The sequence below is a fragment of the Salvelinus fontinalis genome, chromosome 10 (genome assembly GCF_029448725.1).
Source record: "Salvelinus fontinalis isolate EN_2023a chromosome 10, ASM2944872v1, whole genome shotgun sequence".
NCBI lineage: Eukaryota > Metazoa > Chordata > Actinopteri > Salmoniformes > Salmonidae > Salvelinus > Salvelinus fontinalis.
In genome coordinates this window covers 39,972,653-39,985,180 of record NC_074674.1, presented here as the reverse complement: position 1 = coordinate 39,985,180, position 12,528 = coordinate 39,972,653, and the positions used below count along the sequence as shown (strand labels likewise).

Genomic DNA, 12,528 nt, shown 5'->3' with positions numbered 1-12,528 from the left:
GAGAGAGAGAGAGAGAGAGAGAGAGAGAGAGAGAGCAGGGAGAGACAGAGAGAGAGAGCGAGCAGAGAGAGACAGAGAGAGAGAGAGAGAGAGAGAGAGAGAGAGAGAGAGAGAGTTATCAAGATCGCCTTAAAACCCTACTATCTAGTGGAAGAAGAATAGGTGGAGAGGAAGAGAGATGAGGCAGAATGATGGATGGAGTAGGACAGGTAAAACGAAGGAGGGACAGGGACAGTAAAATGAAGGAGGGGACAGGGACAGTAAAACGAAGGAGGGGACAGGGACAGTAAAACGAAGGAGGGGACAGGGACAGTAAAATGAAGGAGGGGACAGGGACAGTAAAACGAAGGAGGGACAGGTCAAATGGAGGGGACAGGGACAGTAAAACGAAGGAGGGGACAGGGACAGTAAAACGAAGGAGGGACAGGGACAGTAAAACGAAGGAGGGACAGGGACAGTAAAACGAAGGAGGGGACAGGGACAGTAAAACGAAGGAGGGACAGGGACAGTAAAACGAAGGAGGGACAGGGACAGTAAAACGAAGGAGGGACAGGGACAGTAAAACGAAGGAGGGGACAGGGACAGTAAAACGAAGGAGGGACAGGGACAGTAAAACGAAGGAGGGGACAGGGACAGTAAAACGAAGGAGGGACAGGGACAGTAAAACGAAGGAGGGACAAGGACTGGAAAACGAAGGAGGGGACAGGGACAGTAAAACGAAGGAGGGACAGGGACAGTAAAACGAAGGAGGGGACAGGGACAGTAAAACGAAGGAGGGGACAGGGACAGTAAAACGAAGGAGGGACAGGTCAAATGGAGGGGACAGGGACAGTAAAACGAAGGAGGGACAGGGACAGTAAAACGAAGGAGGGACAGGGACAGTAAAACGAAGGAGGGGACAGGGACAGTAAAACGAAGGAGGGGACAGGGACAGTAAAACGAAGGAGGGGACAGGGACAGTAAAACGAAGGAGGGACAGGGACTGGAAGAGGGAGTCTGGGTCGGATCTGGGTCTGGGTCGGATATGATTGTCACGGGTCTGGGTCAGATATGATTGTCACGGGTCTGGGTCGGATATGATTGTCACGGGTCTGGGTCAGATATGATTGTCACGGGTCTGGGTCGGATATGATTGTCACGGGTCTGGGTCGGATATGATTGTCACGAGTCTGGGACACAAATAGTTTGTTATGGTTTGCCAATCATAAGTCATCAAAGCGACAGTAGGCTGCAGTCACAGAGCATCCGTGTGGCAAACGTTAGGAGATATCTAATCAATGGTAGATGGAATTAAAATGACGGAATTAATAGTTAAAGGGGAAGGACAGCTAATAACGACCAAGAGCCAACAGGACTGCTACTTAATGTTCTGAATGGAGTTGTTGATAACTGTAGAATGAGAAATTAGCCTTTCTAGCTAACGTTAGCTAGCTTAACTAGCTTCTCCCGGGTTTGATGCAGTCAAGACAGGTACTACGCCATTGTATTGGATGATAAATTAGCCTAGCTAGCTAACGTTAGCTAGCTTAACTAGCTTCTCCCGGGTTTGATGCAGTCAAGACAGGTACTATGTCATTGTATTGGATGGTAAATAACCTAGCTATGGCAACTATTAGTCTACTATAGCTCGAGTCGGCTTGGTTGGTTGCGGTCTCTCTCTCCCTGTGTCACTCTCTCACAGTAAGGCACCTCTCTCTTCCTCCCTGTGTCACTCTCTCACAGTAACTCACCTCTCTCTTCCTCCCTGTGTCACTCTCTCACAGTAAAGCACCTATCTCTCCCTCCCTGTGTCACTCTCTCACAGTAAAGCACCTCTCTCTCCCTCCCTGTGTCACTCACTCACAGTACGGCCATTCACCCGCCTACTAGATCGGCACCTCTCTCTACCTCCCTTCTCTCACGCCTTATAATCGTCGCTTAATAAAGTAGCTTAAATAATTACTTTTCTGCTGCTTCCCTCACTCGGATCAGACCAGGTCTAAAAGGAAACGGGTCTAGTTGTCATCGGGTCCGTTCGGAAAGAGTCTGTACATTATAAAAAATATATTCATGCATATCGGGTGAGGATGTGAAAGCCCCAGGTACATTTCGGAACCGGTTCAACTTTTTAGGACCCGTGAAGACCTGTCTAATGGAGGGTGAGAGGGGTGTAGAGAGGAACGCAGAAAGGTGGAGGGATCAGGCAGAGTAAAAGAAAGAGAGGGTTAAAAACACATACTTGTGAGGGCGCGGACTTGTAGGGCGTCTGTTGAGATCATGTGACGGAAAAGGAACGGGACTCTGTCATCTGACACAGCAGGACGATGAGACCCGCCCTGAAAAAGAGAGAGAGAGAGACACACACACACACACACACACACACACACACACACACACACACACACACACACACACACACACACACACACACACACACACACACACACACACACACACACACTTTTAGAGCAAGGTTTGCTACAGGCAAGTGTGTGTGTGTGTGTAATGATACTGTATCTAAACAGTTCCCCTCTACTTTATGTAGTGTAATGATACTGTATCTAATAAACAGTTCCCCTCTACTTTATGGAGCGTACGGAAAGTGCATATTGTATTGGAGCACTCAACCCTTTTAACTTTCACATGAAGACTTAAGAGCAGCATTAGCCCAGATCCACTCTGCGGGTGACCCCATTGTGTCTGTTCAAAACTAAAAGCATTCCGAAAGGCCCTCTAGGACACGGGCCCCCCAGCAGTATAGTAACAGAGGTAAAGAAACACTCACAAGCTTCTTCCTCTGCTTGGAGCGATCTCTGTACACAAAGACCACCGCAGTCTTGAACACTGGAAGATGGAGAGAGATGGAGACAAAGGTAGGGGGAGAGAGATAGAGAGAGGGAGGAGGAAGGTAGGGGGAGAGAGATGGAGAGAGGGAGGAGGCAGGTAGGGGGAGAGAGATGGAGAGAGGGAGGAGGAAGGTAGGGAGAGAGAGATGGAGAGAGGGAGGAGGAAGGTAGGGGGAGAGAGATGGAGAGAGGGAGGAGGAAGGTAGGGAGAGAGAGAGGGAGGAGGAAGGTAGGGGGAGAGAGATGGAGAGAGGGAGGAGGAAGGTAGGGAGAGAGAGAGGGAGGAGGAAGGAAGGGGGAGAGAGATGGAGAGAGCGAGGAGGAAGGTAGGGGGAGAGAGAGGGAGGAGGAAGGTAGGGGGAGAGAGATGGAGAGAGGGAGGAGGAAGGTAGGGGGAGAGAGGGAGGAGGAAGGTAGGGGGAGAGAGGGAGGAGGAAGGTAGGGGGAGAGAGGGAGGAGGATGGTAGGGGGAGAGAGATGGAGGAGGAAGGTAAGGGGAGAGAGAGGGAGGAGGAAGGTAGGGGGAGAGAGAGGGAGGAGGAAGGTAGGGGGAGAGAGAGGGAGGAGGAATGTAGGGGGAGAGAGGGAGGAGGAAGGTAGGGAGAGAGAGATGGAGGAGGAAGGTAGGGGGAGAGGGAGGGTGGAGGAAGGTAGGGGGAGAGAGATGGAGAGAGGGAGGAGGAAGGTAGGGGGATATAGATGGAGAGAGATGGAGACAAAGGTAGGGAGAGAGAGATAGAGAGAGGGAGGAGGAAGGTAGGGGGAGAGAGATGGGTAGAGGGGGGAGGAAGGTAGGGGGAGAGAGGGAGGAAGAAGGTAGGGGGGAGGGAGGAGGAAGGTAGGGGGAGAGAGGGAGGAGGAAGGTAGGGGGAGAGAGGGAGGAGGAAGGTAGGGGGAGAGAGGGAGGAGGAAGGTAGGGGGAGAGAGAGAGGAGGAAGGTAGGGGGAGAGAAGGAGGAGGAAGGTAGGCGGAGAGAGGGAGGAGGAAGGTAGGGGGAGAGAGAGAGGAGGAAGGTAGGGGGAGAGAGGGAGGAGGAAGGTAGTTGGAGAGAGGGAGGAGGAAGGTAGGGGGAGAGAGGGAGGAGGAAGGTAGGGGGATATAGATGGAGAGAGGGAGGAGGAAGGTAGGGGGAGAGAGGGAGGAGGAAGGTAGGGGTAGAGAGGGAGGAGGAAGATAGGGGGAGAGAGAGAGGAGGAAGGTAGGGGGAGAGAGAGAGGAGGAAGGTAGGGGGATATAGATGGAGAGAGGGAGGTAGGGGGATATAGATGGAGAGAGGAAGATAGGGGGATATAGACGGAGAGAGGGAGGAGGAAGGTAGGGGGAGAGAGGGAGGAGGAAGGTAGGGGGATATAGATGGAGAAAGGGAGGTAGGGGGATATAGATGGAGAGAGGAAGATAGGGGGATATAGATGGAGAGAGGAAGGTAGGGGGATATAGATGGAGAGAGGGAGGAGGAAGGTAGGGGGAGAGAGGGAGGAGGAAGGTAGGGGTAGAGAGGGAGGAGGAAGATAGGGGGAGAGAGAGAGGAGGAAGGTAGGGGGAGAGAGAGAGGAGGAAGGTAGGGGGATATAGATGGAGAGAGGGAGGTAGGGGGATATAGATGGAGAGAGGAAGATAGGGGGATATAGACGGAGAGAGGGAGGAGGAAGGTAGGGGGAGAGAGGGAGGAGGAAGGTAGGGGGATATAGATGGAGAAAGGGAGGTAGGGGGATATAGATGGAGAGAGGAAGATAGGGGGATATAGATGGAGAGAGGAAGGAGGGGGATATAGATGGAGAGAGGAAGGTAGGGGGATATAGATGGAGAGAGGAAGGTAGGGGGATATAGATGGAGAGGGAGGGGGAAGGTAGGGGGATATAGATGGAGAGAGGGAGGTAGGGGGATATAGATGGAGAGAGGAAGATAGGGGGATATAGATGGAGAGAGGAAGGTAGGGGGATATAGATGGAGAGAGGAAGGTAGGGGGATATAGATGGAGAGAGGAAGGTAGGGGGATATAGATGGAGAGAGGAAGGTAGGGGGATATAGATGGAGAGAGGAAGGTAGGGGGATATAGATGGAGAGAGGAAGGTAGGGGGATATAGATGGAGAGAGGAAGGTAGGGGGATATAGATGGAGAGAGGAAGGTAGGGGGATATAGATGGAGAGAGGAAGGTAGGGGGATATAGATGGAGAGAGGAAGGTAGGGGGATATAGATGGAGAGGGAGGGGGAAGGTAGGGGGATATAGATGGAGAGAGGGAGGAGGAAGGTAGGGGGATATAGATGGAGAGGGAGGAGGAAGGTAGGGGGATATAGATGGAGAGGGAGGGGGAAGGTAGGGGGATATAGATGGAGAGGGGGGAGGGGGAAGGTAGGGGGATATAGATGGAGAGGGAGGGGGAAGGTAGGGGGATATAGATGGAGAGGGAGGGGGAAGGTAGGGGGATATAGATGGAGAGGGGGAGGAGGAAGGTAGGGGGATATAGATGGAGAGGGAGGGGGAAGGTAGGGGGATATAGATGGAGAGAGGAAGGTAGGGGGATATAGATGGAGAGGGGGAGGAGGAAGGTAGGGGGATATAGATGGAGAGGGAGGAGGAAGGTAGGGGGATATAGATGGAGAGGGGGGGGGGGGGGTTAAAGGGAAGGGCATTAGAATAGCACATAATTTCATACCACATTGTAAAGCATTTACTAAAGACGATTTACAAACAACATGTATGCTATTAGGGGTTAGCATTTGAGAAAATCTCCCTTGTAGAAGCCACTAACACATGACCCTAATACTAACCAGTAACACATAACCCTAATACTAACCAGTAACACATGACCCTAATACTAACCAGTAACACATAACCCTAATACTAACCACTAACCACAACCTCACCCACTCACTCTGTTCTCTTCTACTAATGCCTGGCCTGGGTAAATCTCTCACCCACTCACTCTGTTCTCTTCTACTAATGCCTGGCCTGGGAAAAGCTCTCACCCACTCACTCTGTTCTCTTCTACTAATGCCTGGCCTGGGTAAAGCTCTCACCCACTCACTCTGTTCTCTTCTACTAATGCCTGGCCTGGGTAAAGCTCTCACCCACTCACTCTGTTCTCTTCTACTAATGCCTGGCCTGGGAGAAGCTCTCACCCACTCACTCTGTTCTCTTCTACTAATGCCTGGCCTGGGAAAAGCTCTCACCCACTCACTCTGTTCTCTTCTACTAATGCCTGGCCTGGGTAAAGCTCTCACCCACTCACTCTGTTCTCTTCTACTAATGCCTGGCCTGGGAAAAGCTCTCACCCACTCACTCTGTTTTCTTCTACTAATGCCTGGCCTGGGAAAAGCTCTCACCCACTCACTCTGTTCTCTTCTACTAATGCCTGGCCTGGGTAAAGCTCTCACCCACTCACTCTGTTCTCTTCTACTAATGCCTGGCCTGGGAAAAGCTCTCACCCACTCACTCTGTTCTCTTCTACTAATGCCTGGCCTGGGAAAAGCTCTCACCCACTCACTCTGTTCTCTTCTACTAATGCCTGGCCTGGGTAAAGCTCTCACCCACTCACTCTGTTCTCTTCTACTAATGCCTGGCCTGGGAAAAGTCCTTGGAGGTTGTAACGTGGTCTATTAATACCTTAAAGTGGCTGAACACTGTCGGTTCTCCAGAAACACTGTGCTACAGTCAATAAATAAGACAAGAGTATGAGAGAGTTTTAACCTTCACAAAATCATTACGATCGTTAACATGGAGAATGTTTGACAGACAATATAGCCTAAATGTACATAATTTCTTCACTACTTTCAGATATACAATGTGATTTCATTATTAAAGGTCTTTTGCAGAGTGTACGTCGTATTTCAGTCTTTTTACGATTATCACGTCACACTGTGCGACATTCCCGAATTAAAATCTTGATATAAACCTGGCCAGATTGTACGATTTGCTTCAGTTTTGTGATCACATTCTGCGATTGGCTTGCGAGGCTACTGTACGACAGCAAACAGAGAGAGAGAGAGAGAGAGAGAGGAGGGGGAGGGGGAGGGGGTGAATACACATCCGGGTCGACCGCAGAAGTGTATTTGATCTGAGCATGACACCATGTATACATCCTACAGACCTAGTATTCCCTGAGTATTCCCTGAGTATTCCCTGAGTATTCCCCGCAAATACTTTTACTGTTGCACCTAGAATCATTTTTTTTGTTTGTTGCTATATTATTCAAATGTGATGCAAATGTCACTTTATTAAGAAATATATATTAAGAATATTAAGAAATTATAAATCATTGTTAGTGTTTAGAATTTTTTTTCTTGCAGGTTATTGACACTTTTCTATTTTTACGTGGGAAACTTTTATTTTGTAAAAATTTTCGGAAATTTGGTGACCTGGAAGTACTTTATTTTTTTAATATTTTTTTTACGCTCATGTGCGAGTGAAAATATGTATCTTAAAAAAAAAAAAAATTCACGTACAAACTTTTGTCGGAGCCTGAGACCGGACGTAGTGGTACTGAATCAGCAGACCTAGACCCTGTTATACTGAACCAGCCAAGACGTAGTGGTACTGAATCAGCAGACCTAGACCCTGTTATACTGAACCAGCAAAGACGTAGTGGTACTGAACCAGCAGACCTAGACCCTGTTACACTGAACCAGCAGACCTAGACCCTGTTACACTGAACCAGCAGACCTAGACCCTGTTACACTGAACCAGCAGACCTAGACCCTGTTACACTGAACCAGCAGACCTAGACCCTGTTACACTGAACCAGCAGACCTAGACCCTGTTACACTGAACCAGCAGACCTAGACCCTGTTACACTGAACCAGCAGACCTAGACCCTGTTAGACTGAATCAGCAGACCTAGACCCTGTTATACTGAACCAGCCAAGACATAGTGGTACTGAACCAGCAGACCTAGACCCTGTTACACTGAACCAGCAGACCTAGACCCTATTACACTGAACCAGCAGAACTAGACCCTGTTACACTGAACCAGCAGACCTAGACCCTGTTACACTGAACCAGCAGACCTAGACCCTGTTACACTGAACCAGCCAAGACGTAGTGGTACTGAACCAGCAGACCTAGACCCTGTTACACTGAACCAGCCAAGACGTAGTGGTACTGAATCAGCAGACCTAGACCCTGTTACACTGAACCAGCCAAGATGTAGTGGTACTGAACCAGCAGACCTAGACCCTGTTATACTGAACCAGCAGACCTAGACCCTGTCTCACTGAACCAGCAGACCTAGACCCTGTCTCACTGAACCAGCCAAGACATAGTGGTACTGAATCAGCAGACCTAGACCCTGTTACACTGAACCAGCCAAGACGTAGTGGTACTGAATCAGCAGACCTAGTGGTACTGAACCAGCAGACCTAGACCCTGTTACACTGAACCAGCCAAGACGTAGTGGTACTGAATCAGCAGACCTAGACCCTGTTACACTGAACCAGCCAAGACGTAGTGGTACTGAATCAGCAGACCTAGACCCTGTCACACTGAACCAGCCAAGACGTAGTGGTACTGAATCAGCAGACCTAGACCCTGTTACACTGAACCAGCCAAGACGTAGTGGTACTGAATCAGCAGACCTAGACCCTGTTATACTGAACCAGCCAAGACGTAGTGGTACTGAATCAGCAGACCTAGACCCTGTTACACTGAACAAGCCAAGACGTAGTGGTACTGAATCAGCCGACCTAGACCCTGTCTCACTGAACCAGCCAAGACGTAGTGGTACTGAATCAGCAGACCTAGACCCTGTCTCACTGAACCAGCCAAGACGTAGTGGTACTGAACCAGCAGACCTAGACCCTGTCTCACTGAACCAGCCAAGACGTAGTGGTACTGCACCAGCAGACCTAGACCCTGTTACACTGAACCAGCCAAGACGTAGTGGTACTGAACCAGCAGACCTAGACCCTGTTACACTGAAACAGCCAAGACGTAGTGGTACTGAACCAGCAGACCTAGACCCTGTTACACTGAAACAGCCAAGACGTAGTGGTACTGAACCAGCAGACCTAGACCCTGTCACACTGAACCAGCCAAGACGTAGTGGTACTGAATCAGCAGACCTAGACCCTGTTATACTGAACCAGCCAAGACGTAGTGGTACTGAACCAGCAGACCTAGACCCTGTCTCACTGAACCAGCAGACCTAGACCCTGTCTCACTGAACGAGGAGCCAAGACGTAGTGGTACTGAATCAGCAGACCTAGACCCTGTTACACTGAACCAGCCAAGACGTAGTGGTACTGAACCAGCAGACCTAGACCCTGTTACACTGAAACAGCCAAGACGTAGTGGTACTGAACCAGCAGACCTAGACCCTGTCACACTGAACCAGCCAAGACGTAGTGGTACTGAATCAGCAGACCTAGACCCTGTTATACTGAACCAGCCAAGACGTAGTGGTACTGAACCAGCAGACCTAGACCCTGTCTCACTGAACCAGCAGACCTAGACCCTGTCTCACTGAACGAGGAGCCAAGACGTAGTGGTACTGAATCAGCAGACCTAGACCCTGTTACACTGAACCAGCCAAGACGTAGTGGTACTGAATCAGCAGACCTAGACCCTGTTACACTGAACCAGCCAAGACGTAGTGGTACTGAATCAGCAGACCTAGACCCTGTTACACTGAACCAGCAGACCTAGACCCTGTTACACTGAACCAGCCAAGACGTAGTGGTACTGAATCAGCAGACCTAGACCCTGTTACACTGAAACAGCCAAGACGTAGTGGTACTGAACCAGCAGACCTAGACCCTGTTACACTGAACCAGCCAAGACGTAGTGGTACTGAATCAGCAGACCTAGACCCTGTCTCACTGAACCAGCCAAGACGTAGTGGTACTGAACCAGCAGACCTAGACCCTGTTACACTGAACCAGCCAAGACGTAGTGGTACTGAATCAGCAGACCTAGACCCTGTTACACTGAACCAGCAGACCTAGACCCTGTTACACTGAAACAGCCAAGACGTAGTGGTACTGAATCAGCAGACCTAGACCCTGTTACACTGAACCAGCCAAGACGTAGTGGTACTGAACCAGCAGACCTAGACCCTGTTACACTGAACGAGCCAAGACGTTCCGACACTCGTTTACCACCTGATAATTTTCCCCACAACGTGGACATTTTTTATCTGGGTCGGTTAAAAATCGTATGGTCTGCAAAGGCCTTAAGAAGGAGACCCTTAGTAATAGGCCCTATATGGATCCCCAGTGTCTAGTAGTGAGTGTAACCCCTACCGAAGGTAGCCAGCTCAGGGTCCTTTTTGCCCTTGACCAGGGAGGCTGGAGGATTGATCCACACCAGGGTGGAGTGGAGGAGAAGATCGCCCATGGATAGATCGGATACCTGAGACATACACACAGATATGGATAAGTCTCATGGAAATCCTGGTGGAAATGGTATTCAAGACTTACATTAGGATATATTTGAATTATAATAGAATTTTGTTAGAAGATTAAACATCTGGGATTTACATAGACTTTAATACATTATTGTTGTAAGGACTATTAATCATGAATATGTGTTAAAATAAATCTATGGTGATAAGTGACCTCCTTCTTGTCTGCGGTCATCTCATTGATGAGCTGGTCAAACACGGCTCCGTACTCCTCGTGAAGTTTCTGCATCTCATTGATGTGACTGGCCACCTTGTTCATGGCCATCATCGCAACTGAGGAAGACGAGGAAAAAAGCAGAGGTTACACACACACACACGCACACGCACACGCACACACACACACACACACCTTCCCTCCTCACACAACTTACACACACCCCTCCCCCCCCTCCCCCCCACCTCCCTCCCTCCCTCACCTCTCTCCCCCTACGTCCCTCCCTCCTCACACAACTTACACACACCTCTCCCTCCCTCCCTCCCCCTCCCTCTCCTCCCCCCTCCCCCTACCTCCCCCCTCCCTCCTTACCATTCAGGTGATAGTGTTCTTCACTGTCGGGGTCAGTCAGTGAGTACAGCTCTCTCAGTAGCAGTGGGTACTTCAGGATTCTCTGGATGGGTTTGATCAGGTAGGACTCCAGGGTTGAGGAGTGTTGCTGTTTGGGGTTCCTCTCCGCTAGGAACGTCTTGAAGTCTGCATCGGTCTTAGCTGGACCACAGACAATACAGAAATGACAATTATCTTTCCAACAAGGACATGAACATGAACCCCCCCCCCCCCCCCCCCCCCCCTCTCCCAAACCCCAACGTCCATAGTGTTAGGCGAGAGAGCAGAGAGAGAGACATCGTGAGACAACCGTACAATATAATATTGATGTTTTTCCAGCACGATCGATTGTGAAAGGACCTTCGTCCAGGACCTTAGTTTTGGCAGTGTATATATCTTAAAAACAAGCAGCTAGCTAGGGCACCTATATGTGTTACTACGTAGTACTAATACAATACAGTGCACCGTACCTTTGTCCAGGACCTTAGTTGTGTCAGTATATATCTTAAAAACAAGCAGCTAGCTAGGGCACCTATATGTGTTACTACGTAGTACTAATACAATACAGTGCACCGTACCTTCGTCCAGGACCTTAGTTGTGTCAGTATATATCTTACAAACAAGCAGCTAGCTAGGGCACCTATATGTGTTACTACGTAGTACTAATACAATACAGTGCTTCCGTACCTTTGGCCAGGACCTTGGGGACCTTGGTGTGGCTGGCACAGAAAGCGCTGTAGATCTTGAAGCGGTCGGCGTAGTACAGGAACGATCCACCCAGAGAGAACAGCACTTTCTGGACAAAGAGATGTAGACTATGAAATACAATTAGTTATCAATAGGATTCAAAATAGGGAGGCAATCTGTGCCTACGCCCCAAATGGAACCCTATTCCCTATATAGTGCACTACTTTAGACCAGAGCCCTATGGCACCCTATTCCCTATATATAGTGCACTACTTTAGACCAGAGCCCTATGGCACCCTATTCCCTATATATAGTGCACTACTTTAGACCAGAGCCCTATGGAATCCTATTCCCTATATATAGTGCACTACTATAGACCAGAGCACTATGGCACCCTATTCCCTATATATCGTGCACTACTATAGACCAGAGCACTATGGCACCCTATTCCCTATATAGTGCACTACTATAGACCAGAGTACTATGGCACCCTATTCCCTATATAGTGCACTACTTTAGACCAGAGCCCTATTCTCTATATATTGGGCACTACTTTAGACCAGGGCCCACAGGGTAGTGCACTACTGTTGACCAGGGCCCATAGGGTGGTGCACTACTGTAGACCAGGGCCCATAGGTTAGTGTACTACTGTTGACCAGGGCCCATAGGTTAGTGCACTACTGTTGACCAGGGCCCATAGGGTAGTGCACTACTTTAGACCAGGGCCCATAGGTGAGTGCACTACTGTTGACCAGGGCCCACAGGGTAGTGCACTACTGTTGACCAGGGCCCATAGGTTAGTGCACTACTTTTGACCAGGGCCCATAGGTTAGTGCACTACTGTTGACCAGGGCCCACAGGGTAGTGCACTACTGTTGACCAGGGCCCATAGGGTGGTGCACTACTGTTGACCAGGGCCCATAGGTTAGTGCACTACTGTTGACCAGGGCCCATAGGGTAGTGCACTACTGTTGACCAGGGCCCATAGGTTAGTGCACTACTTTTGACTAGGACCCATAAGGTTAGTGCAATACTGTTGACCAGGGCCCATAGGTTAGTGCACTACTTTTGAC

General features: G+C 49.6%; 1 protein-coding gene across 2 annotated transcripts in view; it reads right to left on the bottom strand.

Moving 5' to 3' along the window:
- Positions 1-12,528, bottom strand: part of tiam1a (TIAM Rac1 associated GEF 1a) — a 198,892-nt gene that overhangs the window by 4,965 nt on the left and 181,399 nt on the right. For both annotated transcript variants that reach the window (XM_055936803.1, XM_055936804.1), the window contains exons 21-26: positions 11,456-11,564; positions 10,751-10,930; positions 10,379-10,497; positions 10,064-10,172; positions 2,765-2,823; positions 2,219-2,315 (exon numbers count right to left, since the gene is read on the bottom strand). In XM_055936803.1, the coding sequence (XP_055792778.1) occupies positions 2,219-2,315; positions 2,765-2,823; positions 10,064-10,172; positions 10,379-10,497; positions 10,751-10,930; positions 11,456-11,564 (673 nt within the window). The remainder of the gene's footprint in view (positions 1-2,218; positions 2,316-2,764; positions 2,824-10,063; positions 10,173-10,378; positions 10,498-10,750; positions 10,931-11,455; positions 11,565-12,528) is intronic.